Genomic DNA, 26,456 nt, shown 5'->3' with positions numbered 1-26,456 from the left:
GTAGCCTCATCCTCCATGAATTAGTCTTGTTGTTGTTATTAAGTCGTGTCCGACTCTTCGTGACCCCATGGACCATAGCACGCCAGGCCTTCCTGTCCTCCACTCTCTCCCGGAGTGTGCTCAAGTTCATATTCATTGCATCGGTGATGCTATCTAGCCATCTCATCCTCTGCCGTCCCCTTCTCCTTTTGCCTTCAGTCTTTCCCAGCATCAGGGTCTTTTCCAGTGAGTTTTCTCTTCACATTAGGTGGCCAGAATATTTGGGCTTCAGCTTCAGTATCTGTCCTTCCAATGAGCACTCAGGGTTGATTTCCTTTAGGATGGACTGATTTGACCTCCTTGCAGTCCAGGGGACTCGTAAGAGTCTTCTCCAGCACCACAGTTCGAAAGCAACAATTCTTCGGTGCTCAACCTTCCTTATAGTCCAGCTCTCACAGCCATACACCACTACTGGGAAAACCATAGCTTTGATTATGCGGACCTTTGTCGGCAAGGTGAGGTCTCTGCTTCTTACTATGCTGTCTAGGTTTGCCATAGCTTTCCTCGCAAGGAGCAAGCATCTTTTAATTTCACAGCTACAGTCACCGTCTGCGGTGACCTTGGAGCCCAAGAAAATAAAATCTGTCACTGCTTCCATTTCTTCCCCTTCTATATGCCAGGAAGTGATGGGGCCAGATGCCATAATCTTAGTTTTTTTAATGTTGAGTTTCAAACAAGGTTTTGCACTCTCCACTTTCACCCTCAACAAGAGGCTCTTTAGATCCTCTTTGCTTTCTGCCATTAGGGTGGTATCGTTTGCGTATCTGAGGTTGTTGATAATTCTCCCGGCAACCTTAATTCCGACCTGTGATTCATCCAACCCGGCGTTTCTCATGATGTACTCTGCATATAAGGTAAATAAGCAGGGCGACAATATACAGCCTTGTCGTCCTCCTTACCCAATTTTGAACTAATCGGTTGTTCCATGTCTGGTTCTTACTGTTGCTTCTTGACCCTCGTACAGGTTTCTCAGGAGACAGGTACGGTGGTCTGGTACTCCCATCTCTTTCAGAATTTGCCACAGTTTGTTGTGATCCACACAATCAAAGGCTTTAGTGTAGTCAATGAAGCAGAAATAGACGTTTTTCTGGAATTCTCTTGCTTTCTCCGTGATCCAGTGAATGTTGGTGATTTGATCTCTAGTTCCTCTGCCTCTTCGAAACCCCGCTTGTACTTCCGGTAGTTCTCGGTTCGCATACTGCTGAAGCCTAGCTTGTAGGATTCTGAGCATCACCTTGCTGGCATGTGAAATGAGCGCAATTGTACGGTAGTTTGAACACTCTTTGGCATTGCCCTTCTTTGGAATTGGAATGCAAACTGACCTTTTCCAGTCTTGTGGCCACTGCTGAGTGTTCCAAATTTGTTGGCATATTGAGTGCAGCACTTTAACAGCATCATCTTTTAGGATTTTAAATAGCTCAGCTGGAATACTGCCATCTCCGCTAGCTTTGTTGTTACTAATGCTTCCTAAGGCCCACTTGACTTCACTCTCGAGGATGTCCGGTTCTTCTATGTATTCTTTCCACCTCTTCTTAATCTCATCTGCTTCTGTTAGGTCCATGCCTCCTTTGTCCTTTATCATGTCCATCTTTGCACAAAACGTTCCCTTGATATCTCCGATTTTCTTGAAAAGATCTCTAGTCTTTCCCATTCTATTGTTTTCCTCGATTTCTTTGCGTTGTTCATTTAAGAAGGCCTTCTAGTCTCTCCTTGCTATTCTCTGGAACTCTGCATTCAGTTGGATATATCTTCCCCTTTCTCCCTTTGCTTTTCACTTCCCTTCCTTCCTCAGCTACTTGTAAAGCCTCCTCAGACAGCCACTTTGCTTTCTTGCATTTCTTTTTCTTTGGGATGGATTGAGTTGCTGCCTCCTGAACAATGTTATGGACCTCCGTCCATAGTTCCTCAGGCACTCTGTCTATCAGTTCTAATCCCTGAAATCTATTCCTCACCTCCACTGTATATTCATAAGGGATATGATTTAGGTCATACCTGAATGGTTTAGTGGTTTTTCCGATGTTCTTCAATTTAAGCCGAAATTTTGCAACAAGAAGCTCATGATCTGAGCCACAGTCAGCTCCAGGTCTTGTTTTTACTGACTGTATAGAGCTTCTCCATCTTTGGCAAGGTACAAAGTCAATCTGAGCACTCAGGGTAGACCAGCCCCATCTCACTTTTTACCACGACAAGGTGGTCCTCAGTGCTGACCCCTCTTTCTTGTGTAAAGTCATGTCAGATGTTCATTTGAACCAGGACATATTTCTGCCTGCTTTCTTTACCTCCTCATCTACACCTCTGGAGTCAACACTGCATATGCCCAATGCGCACCGTGCTTTGGTTTTCTACATCGAGGACTGAGCAGTTCAGACTTTTGCCTCGCCTTTGTCTGCTACTGTGGCAAATGCCAGGGCCAGCCTCTCTTGACTCAGTGCTTCACCTCCTGGGTCATCAAGACCATCCAGCTATCATATGAGCTGGCTGGACTCAAACTGTCCAAACTCACTCTACTCATGTGGTAGCAATGTCGGTCACATTTGACAGAAGGGTTGCCATCCCTGAACTGTGCCACCCTGCAATCTGGTCGACACAGTTTACCTTTGTTAGACATTACAGACTGGATGTTCAGGCTAGAGCTGACTGTACTTTTGGTAGTGTCATCCTTTCTTCTGTGTTGTAATAGGACACCAATCCCCCACCTTTAGAAGTTTAGCTTGCTGCTCGCCCATATGTGTGATGCATAGAGACCATGACAAAGACAGGTTGCTACCTGTAACTGTAGTTCTTCAAGTGGTCATTTCTGCATTCACACAACCTGCCCACCGTCCCTTCTTTGGTGTCATACTTGAGTTCGATGTTGGATACTGAAGGTATTTCTTCTCCGTTCTAAGGCTACATTGTCAGTCTCAAGGAGCTGAGGGAATAGGTGGGAACCTGCTAGGGTCATGCCCACTGGAACAGTGGAGGAAGGGTTCCCGCCAAAATCCCTCAGCTGTAGAAGTTCCCTGAACTGAGGCTCCGTGCAGGCACAGAGCTCATATGTGTGAATCCACAGATGACCACTCGAAGAACTACACTGTTACAGTAGCAACCTGTCTTTCCAGTCACAACAAAGGGATTAAATTCCTCAGTGCCCTAAATGACAATCCCCTAGAACGGTTGGCCATGGAACTGACCAGAGGGGAGGTGACCCTGAACAAGATGTTGTTGCTGAACGAATTGGAAACAGTGACCACTATGCTATCTGATTTAATATATATTTAAGTGGAAAATTGCTAAGGAAGCCAAAACAGGAAACTTATCTAAGGAAGAAACTTAGATTTAAAAGGAAACTTCTCATACTACCATTATATAACTCTACGGTGCAACTACAGTTGGAGTACTATGTACATTTCTGCTCACCACATCTACAAAAGGCTGCTGTAGTTTGAAAAGGGCAAATAAAACTATTAAGGGACTGGAGCAACTCCCCTATGAGGAAAAGTTACAATGTCTGGGACTGTAACTTAGGGGAAAAAGGCAAATAAGGGGAGACATGATAGAAGTGTACAAAATTATGTGAGAAAATGGATAATATTTTTCTCCCTCTCTCATAATACAAATCAAATGAAGCTGATTGGTGGAAGGTTCAGGACAGATAAAAGGAAGTACTTCACACAGCACATAGTTAAACTGGAATTCGCTGCCACAAGATGTTGTGATGGCCACCAATTTGGATGGCTTCAAAAAGAGATTAGACAAATTTATGGAGGATAAGGCCATCAATGGCTACTACTCATGATGGCTATACGCTACCTCCAGTATTGGAGGCAGTATGCCTATGTACACCAGTTGCTGAGGAACATCACTAGAAGTGTGCTACTGCATGCATGTTCTATTTATGGGTTTTCCAAAGGCAGCTGGTTGGCCACTGCGTGAATAGAATGTTGAAGTAGATGGACTCTCGGTCTGATCCAGCACAAGCTCTTTTTATGTTCTTACAAATAAATAAATAAAATAAATTTGGGAACTTCCTGGCCTGCAGACTAACTCAAGGATTGCATAATTGTGTAGAGCCCTTTGTGGGCAGTTCCTTATTATATCTTGAACTAGGATGAAATTTCAAGTGGTGCACAAACCCCTTAAAGTGCCTGTTGTTGAGAAGAAATGGAAATAACATCTTCAGCTCAGTTTTACTCTAGATGTGAACACAAGGAATTACATAAAGAGATTAATCCCTTCAGCATCCCAATAATATAGATTAGCAACTCTTATTAAGCAGGAAGGAAAACTGGACATTTTATCACTGGAACCTTATACAAGACATCCAGTAACTGCCAGCCCATATCAGTTTGGTGTTCCTAAGAGCCGAGCTTCACTGGCTTGCAATGGAAGCTGTGGTGCAGATGAAAAACTGGAGAACATGCTCTATATGTTATAGGAAATCTGTTCCTTTTAGTGTAAAGAAGAACTAGAAGTCTGAAGGCCAAACAACATAATACAAAAAGATGTGGATTAGTGATGCCTTACATCTCTGATGGGTCTGACTGAGGATCAATGCTAGAACAAATGATGAAAAGAGGTAGTGTTCACAAATACAAAGAATGCTCCAATGGTCATTGTTCTAGTCAATTGGGAATGTGCTCTTAGTGGGTCTGAACCACAATGGTGCCAGTCGTGTGTGGACAGCATTAGAATCTGAAGAATCCAAAAATGTCAAGCCCTTGGTACCTGCAGGAAAAGTCAGTCAAGATGACTCAAACAAGACGGTTAAGCTGCATGCTAAGAAGTAAAACTAAAATGAGCAACACCACCATTGTGAAGCAGATATATGGTTAAATTCTATCCAACCCAACGTATGTCATTTGGCACAATTCATCCAGCAAAGAAAGCTTGAAGCAAGAAAGTAAGGGGAAAGGTGTCCCCAGCCAGTCGTGTCTGACTCTAGGGGGTGGTGTTCATCTCCATTTCTAAGCTGAAGAGCCAGCGCTGTCCGAAGACGCTTCCGTGGTCATGTGGCTGGTATGACTGAACACCAAGGTGCATGGAACGCTGTTACCTTTCCCGCCAAAGAGGTACCTATTTATCTACTTGCAATTTCTTGCTTTCAAACTGCTAGGTTGGCAGGAGCTGGAACTGAAGACAGGAGCTCACTCTGTCATGCGGCACTCTGGTCTCAAACTGCTGTCCTGCTGACCTTCCGGTCTGCAGTTCAACGTCTTAACCACTAAGCCACCACAGTCAAGTATGTGTAGGTCCACCTAACACCTCGTTTTTGTGATGTCATTTATGCTCCAAAGGTGAAGAAAAAAAGATTCAAGTGGGGGGAAGCAGGGCCTTTCTAAACCAGTGGGTAAATCTGGGTGTTTGGGAACACTGATGATACCAGATGATTTGAAGGAACCGGGTGTCTTTTAAACAGATGAGTTTATAAAACCACAAATATGCTGTTGTTGAGAATCAAGATGTCTTCCCTCAAAAGGTGTCACTGTTTTGAGGATAACATTTTTCCAGAGCTCAGACAGCAATATATTTGGGATGGAAAATACTGTGTGGGATGTGACTGCAAGTGGCTTGGGTACCTGTCTGAAACAAGCCTGGGACATCACTGATAGAAAGCTGCATGATTTCCCTCCACCTCAACTAATACAAGTTCATCACAGTTTTGTACAGATCTATCCTTTAAAAAAAACTTGTTTAAATGGGAAGCGCTCCCTCACGCCCACTATGCCACTAAAATACAGGAGCCCTAAAATCAAGCAGTTACCACCTGCAAGGCTCCCCTCTGTCCATAGAAATGCATCACCTTTATGTAACCTTTTCTTCCTAATTTTGTTATTGAATTTTTCAAAGTAACAATGAACAACAACAAATTTAAGTACACTTCATGTGAATCAATGCCTATACAGTCTTTCTGATCACTCAGGAACTCTGTTTGGTACAAGCAAGATTATCTGATAAAGTTATCACTCATCATTTTCCTAATTTTAAAAATAGTTTTACATTATCTTTGAAGGACGTGCTCAAATATATACAGCCCAGCACTATATGTATGACATCTGTTAACGTTTGGTGTGTGGTGTGTGTGAATTAATTTACTGTGTTAAAAACTAATTATCTGGACTCTTAAGGTTGTGATCAGCCAATGAGACACACAGACTCCCTTGAAGTGAACACTTTTGAACTATGAATCACAACCTATCAGAATTTACTTAGTCTCATTATTCAGGAACACCCTTTTGCTGATGCTGAGAAGGGCAGGGAGGGATCACATCCACTGGCTGCATCCATTGCCTTAGTGTGTATGGGATTGGGAATGGGGTGGGGGGAGTATCTTCCTTTACATCTTGCAGAGCTCTAATTTTAGGAGTGCATGGAGTGATGATGAAGAATGTCAGGATTCTGTTCAAACATCTGAATCGTGTCTGAGATGCTTTATTTCTGGGGGAGATAAACCCCCTTAAGGTTTGGAATCACAAGCTGTCATTTCACACAAGCTGTGGTAGTCTATGAGTGGCAGGAAATATGTGCAGAAGGCCTTTGCAGGACTGTATTGCTAAGCAGAACCCAGTGAGCATTTCAAGGCTAATCAGTAACAGACCCTACATTTGACAGCTGAAAAGGGTACAAAATACATCCATCACACAAGTGACTGGCTGGTCAGTACTTATTTATCATATCTACAACTCACCTTTCTTTACCTTTTTCTGTAAATTACCTAAACCAAGCTAATATACAAGAAAAAAATAAATATAGCATAGAATAGTGGTATCTGATATCTAGTGCCAGGGATACCGCATCACTTTCTTTTATGCTCTACAGCCAATATGGTATTGTGGTTGGAATGTCTAAGATCAGGAAGGCTCCAGTTCAAATCCCCACTCAGCCATGATGTTCACGGAGTCTTTCAGCATAACCTACTCCACAGGGTCATGAGGATAAAATAGGGATCATGTACGCTATCTTGAGTTCCTTAGAGGAAAGGCAGGATGTGTGTGTGTGATGTATAGTGAGAGGGAGGAGGGGAGAGAGCAAATAACAAAAAGCTGAAGGAGAAAGCAGTAACTTGATTTATCTGTCTCCATCCCAGTTCTATATATATTCTCCATTATATTACCAAGCTCATTAACAAGCTCACAGCATGAGCAAATCACCATACTTTCACCTAGCGTATATAGCGTGCTGTGGACAAGCTAAGAGAAAAGTGCAATTCCAATGGCATTGTACCTGTGGTTAACAGACTTAAATTACAAGGTGCGTCATGAGAGCCACCCTATGAGCAGAGAGCCCTCCCTGAGCTGGAAATTGGGTTGGAACTGAAACATACAAGTGAGGCCCCCATGAGAAATAGCAGTAGGTAGAGTGAGGCAAAGACATTCTCCTTCATTCCCTTTCCCCTTTCTGCCATTCATATTAATATTCCACATAAGGCTTAAATAAAATTTAACTATTATATGCTCTAACTTTGTTTTCCAGGGTTGACCTGCCTGAAAAGAACTTATTTATTTCAAAGTTTTATATACCACTAATAAGAGGACTGAGCCATCTGAACTTCAGCATACATTCACTATAACTTTTGTGGGTGCCATTTTATAACCCTGTTTATTTTTTTAATCAGTCTTTTAATTCACTTTTTTCCAGTTGAATGCTTTTCCAGTAATGCTTTTTTTTAAAAAAAAGTAAAGAAAAAGAAATTCAGGGATAATGCCATACCACTATAATGCTATAATGTAAATGTTTGAGTGTTGATATTATATTTCTATAACAGTGTAATACAGTAATACTATGTTTTTAAATGATTTTTAAAAGAACTTTCTTACAGCATTATGGTGGTATAATGGTAGCCTATGCCTTTAATTTGTCTTTAAAACCTAGCAAAGCATTTAAACATAGTAATAAAATAGCACCCATCACAAGGGTTATAATGTCGCACAGCTCTAAAGGCATCTATACCTGTGTGGAGATTGTGCTACTCTTCCATTCTTCTGAAAAGATTGTTGTTTCTGTGATCTTAGAAAAAATGGAAGAACCACTGGGCAAAATACCAGATGACAATGATTGGATCATAGAATCACAGAATAGTAGGGTTGGAAGGGGCCTACAAGGCCATCGAGTCCAACCCCCTGCTCAATGCAGGAATCCAAGTCACAGCATCCCTGACAGATGGCTGTCCAGCCTCGCCTTGGCCTCCAGTGTGGGAGAGCCCACCACCTAATTGGTAATTGGTTCCATTGTCGTATTGTTCTAACAGTCAGGAAGTTTTTCCTGATGTTCAGCTGGAATCTGGCTTCCTGTAACTTGAGCCCATTATTCCGTGTCCTGGCCTTCTTCTTTGTGACAACCTTTCAAGTACTTGAAGAGTGCTATCATATCTCCCCTCAGTCTTCTTCTCAAGGCTAAACATGCCCAGTTCTTTCAGTCTCTCCTCATAGGGCTTTGTTTCCAGTCCTCTGATCATCTTTGTTGCCCTCCTCTGAACCCTCTCCAGTTTGTCTGCATCCTTCTTAAAGTGTGGTGCCCAGAACTGGACACAGTACTCCAGATGAGGCCTAACCAGGGCTGAGTTATCTTGTGATATCTTGATGATATCTTGATGATATCTTGTGAATGCTTTAATTAAAAATTGAATGAATGAAGCACAGCAATGCCACACCAAATGCCTAGAGTGGAAACACCCTCATTTAACTAATCAGGTGTAGCATAGGGCCAAGGGCCAAACTAGATGTGATACTTTGAGATCTGTGATCAGTCTCCCAGTAGCAAAAACCTGAAAAGCAAAAGGGGAGTGGGGGAGAAACTGGCTGCCTTTACACTAAAGAAAACCCCTACAATCCTCTGGTTCTGGAACCTTTCTGCATTTACAACGGACTCCCAGACAGCGACCTCATGATTGCTGAGAGCGGAAGCTTTTAATTTTCAAGGTCCCATAGAACTCAATGAAACAGTGCCATCTAGTGGCTGTTTTAATCGCAAAACATTGAGAGTTTAAAAGATAGTTAATTCATTCCGGATCTTTTTGAGATTAGTAGCTGAGGAAAGAACGGACGCGAAAAGCAAGGGAGAAAGGGGAAGATATACCAACTGAATGCAGAGTTCCAGCGAATAGCAAGGAGAGACTAGAAGGCCTTCTTAAATGAACAACACAAAGAAATCAAGGAAAACAATAGAATGGGAAAGACTAGAGATCTTTTCAAGAAAATCGGAGATATCAAGGGAATGTTTTGTGCCAAGATGGGCATGATAAAGGACAAAGAAGGCAGGGACCTAACAGAAGTAGATGAGATTAAGAAGAGGTGGAAAGAATACACAGAAGAACTATACAGGAAAGATCTTAATGTCCCTGATAGCCATGATAGTGTGGTCACTGAACTTGAGCCGGACATCCTAGACAGTGAAGTCAAGTGGGCCTTAGGAAGCATTACTAACAACAAAGCTAGCGGAGATGTCAGTATTCGAGCTGAGCCATTTAAAATCCTAAAAGATGATGCTGTTAAAGTGTTGCACTCAATATGCCAACAAATCTGGAACACTCAACAGTGGCCACAAGACTGGAAAAGGTCAGTTTACATTCCAATTCCAAAGAAGGGCAATGCCAAAGAGTGTTCAAACTACCGTACAATTGCGCTCATTTCACATACCAGCAAGGTGATGCTCAAAATCCTACAAGCTAGGCTTCAGCAGTATGTGAACCAAGAACTACCGGAAGTACAAGCTGGGTTTCGAAGGGGCAGAGGAACTAGAGATCAAATCACCAATATTCGCTGGATCATGGAGAAAGCAAGAGAATTCCAGAAAAACGTCTATTTCTGCTTCATTGACTACACTAAAGCCTTTGATTGTGTGGATCACAACAAACTGTGGCAAATTCTGAAAGAGATGGGAGTACCAGACCACCGTACCTGTCTCCTGAGAAACCTGTACGAGGGTCAAGAAGCAACAGTAAGAACTGGCCATGGAACAACCGATTGGTTCAAAATTGGGAAAGGAGTACGACAAGGCTGTATATTGTCACCCTGCTTATTTAACTTATATGCAGAGTACATCATGAGAAACGCCGGGTTGGATGAATCACAGGTCAGAATTAAGATTGCCGGGAGAATTATCAACAACCTCAGATATGCAGATGATACCACACTAATGGCAGAAAGCGAAGAGGATCTAAAGAGCCTCTTGTTGAGGGTGAAAGTGGAGAGTGCAAAACCTTGTTTGAAACTCAACATTAAAAAAACTGAGATCATGGCATCTGGCCCCATCACTTCTTGGCATATAGAAGGGGAAGAAATGGAAGCAGTGACAGATTTTACTTTCTTGGGCTCCAAGATCACCGCAGACGGTGACTGTAGACATGAAATTAAAAGATGCTTGCTCCTTGGGAGGAAAGCTATGGCAAGCCTAGACAGCATAGTAAGAAGCAGAGACATCACCTTGCCGACAAAGGTTCATATAATCAAAGCTATGGTTTTCTCAGTAGTGGTGTATGGCTGTGAGAGCTGGACTATAAGGAAGGCTGATCGCCGAAGAATTGATGCGTTCGAACTGTGGTGCTGGAGAAGACTCTTACGAGTCCCCTGGACTGCAAGGAGGTCCAATCAGTCCATCTTAAAGGAAATCAACCCTGAGTGCTCATTGGAAGGACAGATACTGAAGCTGAAGCTCAAATATTTTGGCCACCTAATGCGAAGAGAAAACTGGAAAAGACCCTGATGCTGGAAAGGATTGAAGGCAAAAGGAGAAGGGGACGGCAGAGGATGAGATGGCTAGATAGCATCACCGATGCAATGAATACGAACTTGAGCACACTCCAGGAGACAGCAGAGGACAGGAAGGCCTGGCATGCTATGGTCCATGGGGTCACAAAGAGTTGGACACGACTTAACGACTGAACATCAACAACAACAAAACCAGGAAATAACTCTGGATGTGACCTGGAAGTTGATGACATCATGAAAAGGACCCACAAACCTCCGTGATTGAGCAATCTCAATAGCAGGATGAAAGCTCCATGTGAAGGAGCCCTGTGAATCTGATCAGAGTGATCAGGCTTAACACTTCCTCTCCATCTGCTCTTTGAATAAAAAATTGCTTGCCCCAGCTGCTTTCCCATCTAAAAGGAAACAGATATAGGGACTCCTTGTTTTTCCCATAGTGGGACAGTAGCTGCTCCCCCCTTGTCTTAGATGTGAAAAATGAATCAAGAGGGAAGGGTTAAACATTTGGGTGCCAGACCTCCTGCATGGCTGCTTTGCCAGTCCCTTCAATCTCTTTCATCTTCTGCCTGGTAGAAAGGCAGCTTCTGGTATTTGCCTCACAATTTGTGGGGGAGAAGAATGGGCAAAAGGACTGCTGGAGCAGGAAGGGCAGTTTCCCAGTACTTTAGAACTTTTAAAGGGAGAGGTACATCTCTAGATGAAGACCTAAGCACCCAAATGACCTAGGTCAGAAGTCTTCAACCAGTGGATTGGGACCCACAAGTGGCTTGCAAGGCCTCATCAGATGGGTCCCTGGCCTTGTTTACTCCCTGCATCAAAGACCCATGCTCTTCCAAAAGTGAACTTTTTTTGTTTTTACTGTGTGTTTGTGTGGCACCACGCTTACAACAAGTCCTCAGTGTTAGTCCCCTTCATCAGCTCTTCCGATCGCTCTGTGTCCTGTTTTCCAGGTATGTGCAGTGGAACAGCAAACTACTAGTCTGTTCCTCTCTGAGATCATGTTCTGTCCATCCAGCAGCAGCATTCTCCAAGACAATGAGCAAATTAAAACTTATATTTGTTGATCACCAGCATTGAGTGAGTGTGAGTGACTGGTTCGCACATCACACTAAGCCACGGTGGATTGTTATCATGGGTGGTTGCAGGGTGGCTTAGTGTGAAGTCCACATCTGGAGCAGTGTTTCCACCATAGGTTGTTTTTCACAAACAAGCCACCTTGAGAACTCAGGGTTGGTTAGGGTGGCTTGTTCTCAGGGTGGCTTTTTGGGATTTCCAAATCCAGCAAGGCAGTTTTATTATGGGTTGTCAGGAGTGGCTAGAGAGCTGGCCAGCAAGAACAGAAAAAAACCCTGCTGTTCCTCGCAATCTCGCTAGTGCCTCCACCATGCTCCCTCTTCCCTTTTCAGTCCCCTCTGCCTCAGGATGGATTTTAATGTTTTTTTCATAGAAATCTGGGCGAAGGGACACTGGAGACTGTCCCAAATGCATTCTCAATTACAACAACAACAATTATTTTTGGTCCTGTGCAAGTGTGCAGGAATGAATTTCCGCTTCTATGAAGTTTGCATAATTTCCCCCTCTGTTTTACTGCTCTGCAGCAAAGGAGATTGACAAGAGGGGGATATGGCTGTGCTGGGCTCAATAGCAGACAGGCGGGAAAAAATTGCATACACATTCACACATTCATAAGGGTTCAGGAATGCAAATCTCTTTGGCGATCTGATGGGGGCGGGGAGTTTCCTTCATGAGCCGGCAACCCCAGCAGCCTAATTGCAGAAAGGATGCTGATGTAGGGAAGGAGGATTTCTGCTGCAAAGGCCCCTGGAATACATGCTGGCACTGGGAGGACTGAGTGGGCCAGAAGGAGAAACAAGCCATGGCATGCCATTGAGCGGTCCATCATCAGCCAGGAGTAACAGACAAGCCATCCACCCACCATGGTTTATTCTCGAGGTGGCTTAGCATGACATGTGAACTCGCCCAGTGCGTGATTGCCTGAGCATGGATGGAGCCACCAGCTAACTTTTCTGCAGGCAGACAGTGCAAATTCATATTATTTAATTAATGTGGGTAAGTGAGTCTCTCTAAGTATGATTAGTGTCATTGGCCAGCAAAGCTAAAGCAGCAGAATTAAAGCTAAAGCAGAACCAGCATTGCTGGTTTTTTAAATATATTTTTTAAATCTTCTTTTGGGGTTTTGGGGGCAAAGGCTATTTATTCTGTTTGTAGCTTAGGCAGTTACTCCTGAGTAATCCAGTCTTTCTTACTTACGAGTAGAGAAACATAAGCTGGATTTTTGTACTATGCTGCTTTTTGCTGTTTCTTCTGAGGAGTTTTGGAGAGCCGTGGGGATGCTTAGTAAAAGAGATGGATTTTGGATTTTTTTCTCAGTAGCTCTGAGGATATCATCATTAGTATAATCTCTCAATGTCTCCTTTTGCAATGGGTTGCTGCTGGGTTATTATTATTACTACTACTACTGCAACAACAACATGCAAAGGGGTGGATTTTGGATGCTCTCAGAACTTCAGCTGGGTTCCAAAGACTACTTTTCTGTGTAGCTCAGAGGATAACACCACAACTACCACCATTATCATAATTTTGTATGCCTATGCGGATTCATCCTCACTGTTTTTCACTTATGATCTTAAAGTCACTTGCTACTCTGCAATGGGAGTTGTTGGTGGAATAGGAGAATGTGAGTCCAAGGAAGCGTTTTTGTGTGTTTTTGTGTGGATTCGCTCCTCTCCCCACATAAACAAAAAGTGGAAATGTGAAAGTGAGTCCCATGTTGCCGGTTAGGGATCAGAGGTGGGTCTCTGGTCTTGACAGGTTGAAGACCACTGCCATAAGTGGTCTCAAGGATCTGCTGCAAGATGAAATAATTGTTGAGCTATTTGTAAATAGGGACCACAACATGACCAAGTACAACATATGTGAGTGAAAAATTTCCAATAACATCCAGCACACTCATATTTAATTTCAAAAAGGGCAATTTCTCAAAAACAAAATTAGTTAATGTGAATCTGAAAGGCTCAAAGCACTTCAGAAAACATAGGGTTTTTTTGAGGGGGGATTCTATAATGAAGGCTTAAATATCATTAGATTAGAAAGCGCATAAACAAGCCCAAAGGGCAGGGGTGGAGAAGCTGTGGCCTATGGAGGTTCCCCATCTGTTCCATAGAGCTTCCTTCCCTAGGCCCTGTTTCCTCTCCACAGGGAAAGGCATCCCCACTGTTATCCCCAATCCCTGATAAAGGAGTGTCAAAGACTTCTGTTGCAAAGTACAAATCTTGACCAAATAAGGGATACATTTAGGCAAACAAAATGTAAGTGGGTAATAATACAAGCCAGGAAGATTTCTTGAAAGTGAACGACTATTTATATAAGAACCAGGGGTGTAATCCCTCTAGGGGTATAATCCCTAAATATATCCCCCCTCCCCATAATAGGGGTTGTAGCTGGGCCCAATAGAATTCTAGCTACCTCCCCTCCTTGGCAGAAGCATAGGTACCAAAGCATACTGGCTGCTACCTGGAACAGGAGCCAACTCCCTCTCCAGCCCCAGCCTGGGGAATTTATCCATACCGTTTATTGCTATCGAATTTTACCTAAAACAAAACTTATGCCAAGTTTGATCATTCTTCTCAGGCAAAAGGGAGGTTCAAAATTTAGAAAAAAGCTAAGCTGCTTCTCCAAGAGGCAACTTAGCAGTGTTCAGCAGCGTCACTGCTGTTCAGTTTGAAAGTGTGGCCAGAATGCACCTGGGCATGATGCTATGTTCCTGCAGCATAAAATGGGGGGAAAGATGGCTGCCCTCATGGGCCCATCCATCTCTTTTTTCCAAGAATGCCCCTGGGAATGACAATACATGATCACATTCCCAGGGAGCTTAGTGGTATTTTTTAGTTGGTTAAAAAACATTTTTTAAAACGTTGGCTGCCATGTCGAACAGTAAGTCCACCCCACACCTGAAAGTTCTATGATGCACACACATCACGCTCCAAGATTAATACAATGTTCAGGGAGTGTCCCCACCACCACCAAAAGTACTGAAAAAATCTAAAACAAATACTTTGCTCTAGAACTGCTACCTCAGTTTTTAGAGGAAACTGATATTTTGGATCTAGAAACCATTCAGGATTTAGTTGTCATCTGGGTACAGCAACTGTCCTTGTCAGTGGCCTGGACTAAGGGATTGTTGGATGAGTATGCCCCCCTTGCTGGGTGAGCGTGACCTTCAGGTCCTTGAAGAGATGAGAATTCAAAGCACTATTTTGCAGTGGTTCCAATTCTACTTGCTGGGGCAGTTTCAAAGCAGAGTATTGTGTAACTATTACACCACACCCTGTAGACTTACTGGGGAAATCTGGAAGGCTCCATTTTCTGGTCATTAGGAGCTTTTTGCAAAAAGAGTGACCTGGTTCGCATGACACGGGTGCTTTGGGTGCCACTTTGCATATCCAATCCCCACTTGGGGGTTGTCATATCGTGGAAACCTGATGAGCATGGGTTATGTGAGGGTTAAACAATCTTCACATAACCCATTGTCTATCAGGCTGTGGTGTCATGAGAATGGGCCCAGTGTGTGCATTTTCAAAGGCATCTTCTCCACTACAATGTCTGTGCTTTCATTACACAAGGGGGAAAAAAGCCAAAGTGTTTCAGGAAAGCCATTCTGAACCAGATATCAGATTCCATGAAGAACTCAGCACCCTTTGAATCTAGAAAATGAACACTGCTGATTATCAATGTGCAGTTGTAGAATGCAGCCTTTTTTCTAATTTTGAGCGCAGCATCAAAAATAGTACTCCCTTTTATTTTTGAACATAGCCATACCTCAGAAGAAATGCCCTGACTACAGAATGCCCCCTTTTTGAAAGGGGCTGCAACCAGGCTAATGGTGCACCTTCTTCCTATCCAAATGATATCTCTGGAATGGAAAAACCCATCAGACATGCCAGGTCTAGGGAATTGTCCTAGTAAATGTGGCCTGCAAACTGATTTCACAGGCTCTCCTTGCACTGTATTGAGTCTCCAAGAAGAGTGCTAATTGGATTTACCTTGAGTAGCTCCCTGGGAAAATCACTCCCTTCGTTGAGTCCTTCCAGGTTCCCAATGAAATCTGAGCAGGACATTCGTTTCCCAATGTTCTATGAGGAGAAATGGGGAAAGGAGAAATAGCAACAAGGTCATGAGAACAACAGAGCTAATTAAATCAGGTTTATCAGGGCAGAATTCTTTGTAAGAGTATATGGTAATGGGCTGTCTTTATATGGCTTTCTTTAAAAAGGCTTAGACAAGGATGGTGGAATGAGGTCAGTGGTTATGACCTCATTAATATCTCCAAAAGTAGTCTGCCTCTGAATACCAGATGCTGGGGAAAGGTGCCTGTTATCATGGGCATTGTTATTTAAAGGCTCATCTGGGCATGTGCCCTGGATCTTTTGAGCTGTGTCCCAATGACATCATCTGCCTTACTACAAGCCTGCCTCTTCCCTCTGAGCTCAGCAGTCTTGCAGTGACTACAAGACATTCGAACTCATTGCCTTGGCAGACCAACAGGGGGCACAGTATGAAGGCAGAAGCATTTTAAACTATAGGAGACGCCACCACGTTTCCTTCCACAGTCTGCTGATTGGGTTCTTTTCTCTCTCCCTACCTTTCTACTCTTACATGGCCACTGCTGAGAGCTTGCTCACAATGAAAACTTGAAGAGGGATGGGGAAGGGCAGGATGAGTTCCCTGTGGAATACTGGTATTTCATACAGCATCTGATTTTGCTGTCCCAAACTGGAACTTTTGGCTGCTACAGAAACTCAGCGTGTTCAGCACAGCAAATAATTTAATGAGCCTCCACAAACTTCTTTTTCCCCTCCACTTTTAACTTCTCCCACATAGCTGCAGTCAGCAGATTATAGCAAAAGGAGGGTTAGGACTATATGACATCATGAATCAGAAAGTCCTAGGAAGGCTGCATGCAGATTTCTCTCATAGAACTGCCACAGAACATAGGAAGCTGCCTTATACTAAGTCAGACCATTGGTTCATGTAGCCCAGTATTGTTGACAGTGACTGGCAGTGGCTCTCTGGGGTTTCAGGCAGAAGTTTTCCCTGCCCTACCTGAAGATGCCAGGAATGCAATGCAAATCTTGTACTCTACCACTGAGCTATGGCCCATCCCCAATGGGACTTTTAAATAGAGTTTGCCATTTTAAAAAAAGAAACAAAAGCCTATAGCCACTTCACCTTATAAGTGTAACCCTCCCCCCCTTGCCCCCCGCCCAGTTCCTCTGAGTTACTATCCCTGTGACAAGAGCTACCTGGCTTGGAGCATTCTCTCCCCTGCTCCATCTCCAATCACTGCTCTTATTTTCCTTTTCTTTCCTCCCTTATCCTACGCCCTGGTCTCTCCTTTATTCCACCCAGAGTCTTGGAATTCTCAAAAGGTGCTGGGTAAGTTATGTTCTGAATTGTATTTGACTTTATACAAACAGAGGATTTGGGGAAAAATGGGTTCACATGGTTGCGGAGGAAAGAATGGGGCTATTTTGTTTATCAGTTGCTATTATCCATCAGTGGAATGACAAATTTAATAAAAACAGGAGTTAATGGGTATGTGGGGGTGGGGGGAGAGGTAAATACTGCTCACTTACGCAATTCTAAATCTACTCCCATTCCACTCCACTGTCTTGGCTACCATTCTACACACGTTCTGTCATTTGTGTTTTGTCATGGCACATACGACATGCTCAGAGGTACTTTCTCCATAACTTAGCCCTAGTATTGAAAACAGACTGTTGGCTGAATTGTGATGAAGTCTTGGCACAAATTAAGTTATGGGGAGGAGGAGACAAGGAGAACTCGCACATAACAAGGAGGAGGTAGCGTTTGATGAAGCATTGCTAGAGGATGGAAAAATGGACAGACTGTTGCTGAAGGGGAACAGAATGTATGTAATGTGGTGTGGTTCCAACAGGTATGGTCAGTGTTTAATCCCTAAAAAGATAATGCTGAGACTGTGTGGGATATCTTCCATCACTACAAAGTGTGTGGGGTAAGCTGCAATTGCTCAGTGGTGAGAGAAAAGCATTCCCCATATACTCAGAGACACTCTTTATTTCACTGTTATTTTTTGCTAACATTAGTGAAATATAAATAAATACTATGAATTCTAAATTTGCATGAATGTATACAAACATATACATTCTGCAAAACATGGCCCCTCCAAGAAATTCCTGACTTGTGTTGCTGATAACTTCCTCCTATGGAAAGTAGAGGAAGGAACTAGAGGATCGCCTATCCTTCACTTGATCCTAACCTTATGGGAACTCTAGGGGGAAGTGACCATGTTATTCTTGAGTTCTTGGTCCTAAAGGAAGCAAAAGCCAACTGTAGCCAAACGCGTACCCTGGATTTTAGGAAAGCCAATTTTAATAAACTCAGAACAATGATAAGTAAGGTCCCATGGCAAGTGACTCTAATGAGAAAAGGAGTCCAAGATGGGTGGGAGTTTTTAAAAAGGAAAAGTCTAAAGGCACAATTACAAACAATTCCAACAAGAAGAAAAAGTGGAAGGCAACAGAAGAAGCCAATGTGGCTTCACAAAAAGCTTAGCGAAGACCGAAAAACAAAAAAGAGCACATATAGGAAGTGCAAGGAAAGCCAAGCTATAAAGGAAGAGTACAGGCAGGTAACACAGAATTGCACGGATGGCATCAGGAAGGCTAAAGCTGAGAACGAGGTGAGGTTAGCGAGGGATGCTAAAAGCAACAAAAAGGCTTTCTTCAGATATGTGCATAATAAAAGACAGAGGAAAGAAATAGTGGTTCAACTATTCAGTGAGGATGGCAAAATGATAACACATGACAAAGAAAAGGCAGAAGTGCCCAATTCCTACTTTGCCTCAGTCTTCTCCTGAAAGAGGGTCTATGACCCCCAGTAAAGGCAAAGTACAGGCTGAAGGGGCAGGATTGCAGCTTGAGATCAATAGGTATATGGTCAAGGAACACCTAATTACTTTGTATGAGTTCAAATTTCCAGGGCCAGAGGAACTGCATCCTAGAGTAATAAAGGAACTGGCAGAAGAACTCTCAGAACCACTGTCTATTATCTTTGAGAAATCATGGAGGATGGGTAAAGTGCCAGATGACTGGAGAAGGGCTAATATTGTCCCTATCTTCAAAAAAGGGCAAGAAGGAGGAACCTGGGAACTACAGACCGGTCAGTCTGACATCAATCCCTGGGAAAATTCTGGAGCAGATGATAAAGCAATCCATCTGGAAGCACCTTGAAAACAATGCTGTGATTACTCGAAGCCAGCATGGATTTGTCAAGAACAAATCCTGCCGGACTAATCTGAACTCATTTTTTGATCAGGCCACCTCCCTTGTGGACTGTGGGAATGCTGTGGGCATCATATACGTCAACTTCAACAAAGCTTTCGACAAAGTGCCCCACGATATCCTGATTAGCAAACTAGCTAAAAGTGGGCTAGATGAAACAACTCTCAGGTGGATCCACGGCTGGCTACAGAATTGGCCTCAAAGAGTGCTTATCAATGGGATCTCAAATTTGGGAGAGGTAACGAGCAGGGTACCGCAGGGCTCAGTTCTGGGCCCAGTGCTCTTCACCATTTCTATTAATGACTTGGGTGAGGAGGTGCAGGAATGCTGATCAAATTTGCAGATGACACAAAATTGGGTGGGATAGCTAATACCCTGGAAGACAGAAACAGAACTGAAAGTTATCTTGATGGGCTGGAGTGCTGGGCAGAAAAACACAGAATGAAATTTAATAGGGATAGATGCCAAGTTCTGCATCTAGGAAAAAGAAACCAAATGCACAGTTACAAGATGGGGGATACTTGGCTCAACAACACTACAAGCGAGAAGGATCTTGGAATTGTTGTAGATTGCAAGCTGAATATGAGCCAACAATGTGATATGGCTGCAAAAAAGGCTAATGCTATTTTGGGCTGCATTAATAGAAGTATAGCTTCCAAATCCTGTGAAGTACTAGTTCTCCTCTACTCAGCACCGGTTAGGCCTCATCTTGAGTACTATGTCTAGTTCTGGGTACCACACTTTAAGGAGGATGCAGACAAACTGGAGAGGGTTCAGAGGAGGGCAAAAAAGATGATCAGGGGACTGGAAACAAAGCCCTATGAGGAGAGACTGAAAGAACTGGGAATGTTTAGCCTTGAGAAGGGAAGAATGAGGGGAGATATGATAGCGATCTTCAAGTACTTGAAAGGTTGCCACAGAGAGGAAGGCCAGCATCTCTTCTCAATCATCCCAGAATGCAGGACACAGAATAATGGGCTCAAGTTACAGGAAGCCCGATTCCAGCTGAACATCAGGAAAAACGTCCTGACTGTTAGAGCAATACAACAATGGAACCAATTACCTAGGGAAGTAGTGGGGTCTCCCACACTGGAGGCATTCAAGATAAATCTGGACAGCTACTTGTCAAGGATGCTTTGACTTGGATTCCTGCACTGAGCAGGGAATCAATTGGACTTGATAATCTTATAGGCCCCTTCCAACCCTACTATTCTATGACACACACATTCATACACATATGGATATACCAGGGGTAGGCAATAAGTGACCCGTGGGCTGCATGTGACCCCTGCTGCCCCCCCAAATTGTAACAAAGATTAAAAAAACAAAAACACAATGACATCTGAAGAGGCCATTTTGAAGCTTTCTTGACCCTTTAGTGATGCAAAGGGTCAAAACTAGCTAGAAAACAAGCTAATTTTGATCCGTTTGGTGCTCCATAGCCATTCTGAACACCATTTCATCATCATCATCATCATCATTATTATTATTATTATTATTATTATTGCACCGGGGGGGGTCCGGGGGGGTCCTGAGGATCGAAAATAGCCCCTGGGCCTCCCAAGGTTGCTCACCCCCAATATGTACATAGACATGTGTATATGCACACACCTGTACATTTATGGCATGGGCCTGTGCCCTGGATATGTCAAGTACCTAGCAATGCCCCTGCCTTTCATGATCATGCCCTGCTTTTGAGCTTTCCATTGTTTCCAAAACAACGTTTGGCCATTGTTGCAGACAACATGCTGGGTTTCTCTACTTTGAGCAAAAATCCTGCATCTTTACCAGGGCTTTCTTTTTCCAGAGCCTTTCCGGGTTTACGATGAGCTCCTTTAGACGGCGAACATGTGATCTGGAATTGAAAACTTCCCTTCTCAGCAATGTTCTTTATGTTCAATGAAACAGGGCCATCTAGTGGCTGAATTATAGCTCTACACCGGCATTACACACTGCTGGTATCATGCCATCACCTTTCATTACAGTTTATCTCCAATCTTTTTGAAAGCGGGATTAAGGGGGGAAAGCATGGGAGACATCTTGAGGGTTGACAATGTGTAAAGGACCCGCAAACCTCCATGAGTGATCAATCACAAGCATGCAATAAATTACTCATTTAGAGAAGCTCACTATACTACAGAAGCATACTCATTGCATGTTTGGCGAATATACCATATTCTCCTTTTGAATCACCCAGATTAACCTCAAAGGAAACCAGCAGAAGCTGCATTTGCACAGTGCTGATTGGCTGACCTTTGTGTTAATCATGAAGTTCCTATCCCTCCTTGAAGCAGTTTTTAGACTGTTAAAAACTTTCAGAAATTAAGCACTAAAATTAAGCTCATAAACTTGGGGGGGAAACGAAAAGAAGATAGCCCACTCAAAGCATTGGTGCTGAAGGAAATACAAAACTTTGTTGGATCCAGAGGCTCTATATGTATTATTGTTACTTTGTATTTTATGGTTTTAATTGTACATCACCCAGAGAACTTTGATTCAAAAATATAATAAACAGACTACAAGAGCAAAGGCAGGGGGAAGCGGAGCTCATCTGCAGTAGAAAAATATACATCTATATGTCAGTGAATGGGCTGGAGAAGTGGCATGGGTGGCAAGCAGGCACTGGGATAAGCAGCGAAGGTGGCAAGTGGGCAGTGGGAGAAGTGGTGTGGGGAGAAGTGGTGTCGGGGGAGAAGCAGTGGTTGGATGGGAGAAGTGGTGGAGGAGGCGAGCTGGTGGGTAGAAGAAGTGGTGCTTGGCAGAAAGGACAGGAGAAGCTGGGGGAAGGGAAAGGAAATCTGGGGCAGAGGGAGGAGGGGGAGGAGGAGGAGGAGGAAGGAGAGGGGCAAGAAAAAAGGAAATCCTCCAAAATGACAAGTGCACCCGTGGGTCTGCAAAGAAAATGACATTGCCTACCCCTTATCTGGATAGACCGGAGTCTAATCCAGGGGTGGGCAACATGCAGCCCATGGGCTTTTTTTGCAGCCCCCACTTTCACCCCTTCCTCAGCTGTGCCACCAAATATGCCACCAAAATTAAGAGGCATGGCAGAAAAAAGTAGCACTTTCTCTTTAAGACAAGGCACAAGGGGAGCATGCATCATGTTTTAAAGCAAATTTGAGCTCCTTGGACACTTTAATTTCTCTTGGCAATTAGAAGAATTCAGGGATACAGCAAATCTTTATTTTTGTAATATTCTTGCCACCTCAGCTAACCTTTTCGTCTTAGTTTCTTTCATCTCTTATGACCTTTCCTTTTCAATCACTTACATCTTTCTACGTAGCATCCCAACTTCACTTTGTTCTCTGTTCTCTTCCCTTTGTACTTTTAGATTATCTGTCACAAGGACATGGAGTGGTAGGGAGAAAATGCAACATTGCACCATATTCTGGAACACTGCACATAGCTGAATCTACCCCCCCGCCCACCACCCTGCTTCCAGTACTGTTGCATAGATGTTTGTTAGTGCACAAACACTAACCTACCTTCCTCTTTCCAAATGCAGAATCAGGATGTATTTCATCGAACAATCATTCTGCTTCCCAGCTAGGCTAGTTACTGGCATTTTTAAATCCCCCATGGCTGGCCACTATTCCTTTGATTTGCCATGGGAAAATTGCCACTGCTTTCTGGGCAGCAGGGAGTTTTAAAATAGGCTTACAGGAAGCAGAATAGGGCACATATTTGGACACAGGGACCTTCCAGACAATTGGACAATTTGGCTGGGAGACTATACAATGGCTGGGTTTGGATGACGAGTGGGGGAAAAGATGCCACTGTGGCTTGTTTCCCCTGTCTTGCACGTGCCACTCGTGCACCCATTATTTCCATAGTTACCCTTGCCACAGCATGGGTTCCTGTGTTGTCTGAACCCAGTGTGGTGTGCGGCAGGAGTGGCTTCCAAACCACCCTGCAACCCATGGCTTGTTGTAGGGGTTACAGGGTAGTTGGAAGCCACCCCCACCGTGCACCTCGCCGGATTCAGACAACATGGCAATCCGCACTGCAGCAAGGGCAATTAGGGAATGGCAGGTGTGCAAGCAACATGTGTGGGATGGGGAAAAGCAGCCACAGTGGCTTCTTTTCCCTGCTGATCATCTGAACCTGGCCTATAGCTTATTTAGCTTAGTACAAAGCTTTCCCAGTCCAGGAAAATGAAACTTCCCTGCACAGCTGCGTTGACATATGTCAATAATAGGCCTTCAAGATAACAGCTAGAGAATCAGAGCACAGAGACACTTACATGTCCATGAAGGTCTGTGTTTAAGAGCATCAATGCGCAGGTCAAAGTGTGGGCTCCATCTGTAGCTCAAGCACCAGAGAAAGAGAAAGAGAGAGAGATGAGCTCCCAGACTAGCCACCCTTCATTTTTCCATGATCTGGACCACACCTAAGCTAAAAGCCTCACCTAATTAGCTCTAAAGACCGACCGTCTCGTGTGCACATATAGTAAAGTAGGACAGGTAAAATCCTTAGAAAAACCCTGTGAACTATATTCATAGCCACAGGAATGGTTATCTAGAATGAAAGTTATATGAGTTTTTGTAAACCACAGTTGATTCAAGCAGTTATCCCAAGAGTCCTCTATGTAGACATTACCCAGGGAGTTTGGGAACCAATTGGGGACATTAGATATTGTGGTGGCTGTTTATTAACACTGACAATGTGAGCATATGTAGCAGCATTTCCTTATGCTGATACAAGTCACCTTTTGTTAGGCAGATAGGTTGATGTTTCTTCAGTGGGAACTAATGGCTGGGAGATGGTCCCCTGAAGTATGAGGTCTGGAATGAAATTCCCATCGGATTAAGGTGTCCATCCTGCCATTTGAGAGAAGCGTGTGTGTGTGAGGGAGAGAGAAAGAGGGAGAGAGTGCACACAGCCAGTATGGTTGTTTTTTGTTTGTTTTTTAAGAGACAGGTAAAGATGCAGACAGTGACTGGGTTCGCCCAACATTCTAACCCACACTCAGTGGTTGAGTGTGGTTTGTTTTGAATTGTGGGTTTGTTGAACCATGGGTTAGTGCGTTGTCTGAACCCAAGACATTTTCCCCAGAGTGGCTTGTTAACCATGCAGTGTGGCTTCTTGAACAAGCCACCTTGAGAACCCATGGTTTGTTGTTGGATTGTTCAGGATGGTTAACAAGTCACGCTGCAGGGTTAACAAGCCACCCTGTGGAAAATATCCTGGGTTCAGGCAACACCCATGGTTCAACAAGCTCATGGTTCTACAAACAACCCATGGCTCAGCAACCCACACTCAATCATTGAGTGTGGGTTGGTGATGTGTGAACAGCCCTGGTGTGAGCGAGCTATGATTTGACTAGAACTGAAGCATCTTTAGTGATCTGGTAGCAGATCTGCTACTTTGCAGTAGTACCTCCTTGCATTTACTTATGCTCTGCTTGCATATTGTAAACTGTGCAAATATTACAGATACCATGCCTTCAGTGCTCTCCTCCAAAAGAAACTAAACCCAGTAGTATTGACCTTAGAATGACTCCCATTCAGGGAAGTGAGGAGGAGCATGTAGCAATACGTTGTTTACTACCATTAATTCTAACTTTATTTAGCAGGCTTCAGGAAGTTAATTCTAGTCTCCATATGCAGAGAGCAGGGTGTGCAAGCAAGCAAAAGGTATGGAAAGAGAAGTAGTTGGTTCCAGCCTATTCCACCACTCCTAGCAACGGCAGTTGGATGTAGAGGTCACCTCCACACATGGCACTGTATTAGGCAAAAAGCAGACCAGTCCAACCTACATCATCCATCTCACTAGGAATTCAGCTTCTTAGCCTTCAATTCTCTTTGTGAGGCAGCAAGTGGCACAGGGTAAATCCACTCCAGGCAGCACTTAGTCCAAATCCAGTAATCATAGTGTATGTGCACAGGGCCTGGAACATTGCAGTGCCCCAATGGATGTAATGGAGGACCTCAGATCCAACTCTGCTTGACTGACTGGTATGGAACAAGTCTGCATGCTGAGAACAGATCCAGCTGTTTGGTTTCTGAACAAGCCCAAACACCTCACCCACTCATCTCCTACTTTCATGAACTCTCACCCTCAGAAGAGATGGCTTTAGGATTGCACTCATAATAACGCTGTGAAAAATGAGCTAGGACTCGCTCCCGCTCTTGAGTCTCGCCCATGAGGGCCAGCTCTTTCAGAAAGGACCTGGAAATAAAAAGACACAATTACTCCTCAGTACAATACTCACAGTACCATCATGTCCTGCTATTCAGCAGAGTGCTTTCTTTCTTCCTTAGGCAGGACAACACAGCACCTCTGCACTTGCACAGGCAACAGCCCTGTCAGCCACTAGGGATGTGAAGCCCCAGCAACACTGCAGCATCAGCCAAGCGGTGGCTGTGATTAGTTAAAACAGTGGCAAGATCTCCTGGCCAGGAGCTGCAAGTCCCAGCATCCCATTCCTCACACAACTGAGCACAGGCCACTAGCAAGCACTGCAAAAGAGAAACATTTCAAGGTGCACCGGAATTGGGGCAGAATGTCAGTGTCTCAATTGAGAGTTGGAGGCACTGTATTATAGCAGTTCCACTCCTACTTGGATGGCCAGTTCCAGAAGGTGGTGCTGGGAGACTATAGTTCTGCCTTATGGAGACTCCGTTGTGGCATCCTTCAGGGCTCTATTTTGCATTTTCACGTCTACATGAAACCGCTGGGAGAGGTTGTCGGAGGGGATGGAATGAGGTATCATCAATATATGGACGACACTCAATGCTACCTCTCCTTTTCATCAAATGCAGATGAAGCAGTGACTATGTTGAATCAGCGCTTGGACTCGGTAATGGGCTGGATGAGGGCCAATAAACTGAGATTCAATCCAGACAAGACAGAGGTTCTGTTAGTAGGTGGTTCATCCGTCCAGTTCAACTTGCTCTAAATGGGGTTGCACTTCCCCAGAAGAAGCTAGTTTGTAAACTACGAATGCTCCTACATCTAGCTCTGTAACTTGAGGTCCAGGTAGCCTCAATGGCACAAGGTACCTTTTATCAGCTTGGGCTGATATATCAACTATGACACTACCTGGACAGAGATAGCCTGGCTACATGCCCTGGTAACTTCCCATTTGGATTATTGTGATGCATGACATGTGGAGCTATGTCTGAAGACAGTTTGGAAACTTCAATTAGGGCAGAACAGAATAGCGAGGCTGCTTACTGGGACTGGTAGTATCGAACACATTACTCCAGTGCTGCATCAGCTACACTGGCTGCCAGTCAGTGTCACTGGCTGCCCAATTCAAAGTGTTGATGTTGACCCTTAAATAGCTTAGGACCAGTATATCTGAATGTGCATTTTCTCCCATATGTTCCTGCCCAACTGTTACAATAATATTTGGAGTCTTTTCTCTGGGTGCCATTGCCCC

General features: G+C 43.9%; 1 protein-coding gene across 1 annotated transcript in view; it reads right to left on the bottom strand.

The window, feature by feature from the left end:
- The window catches only part of PSD (pleckstrin and Sec7 domain containing), a 214,467-nt gene that overhangs the window by 98,894 nt on the left and 89,117 nt on the right, over positions 1-26,456 (bottom strand). The window contains exons 7-9 of the mRNA XM_084845159.1: positions 25,128-25,240; positions 23,313-23,371; positions 15,788-15,877 (exon numbers count right to left, since the gene is read on the bottom strand). Of these exons, the coding sequence (XP_084701285.1) occupies positions 15,788-15,877; positions 23,313-23,371; positions 25,128-25,240 (262 nt within the window). The remainder of the gene's footprint in view (positions 1-15,787; positions 15,878-23,312; positions 23,372-25,127; positions 25,241-26,456) is intronic.

Source organism: Heloderma suspectum, chromosome 3 (assembly GCF_057233095.1).
Source record: "Heloderma suspectum isolate Gila_16-S chromosome 3, 16-S_ref, whole genome shotgun sequence".
Taxonomy (NCBI): domain Eukaryota; kingdom Metazoa; phylum Chordata; class Lepidosauria; order Squamata; family Helodermatidae; genus Heloderma; species Heloderma suspectum.
This window is presented reverse-complemented; position numbering and strand designations above follow the sequence as displayed.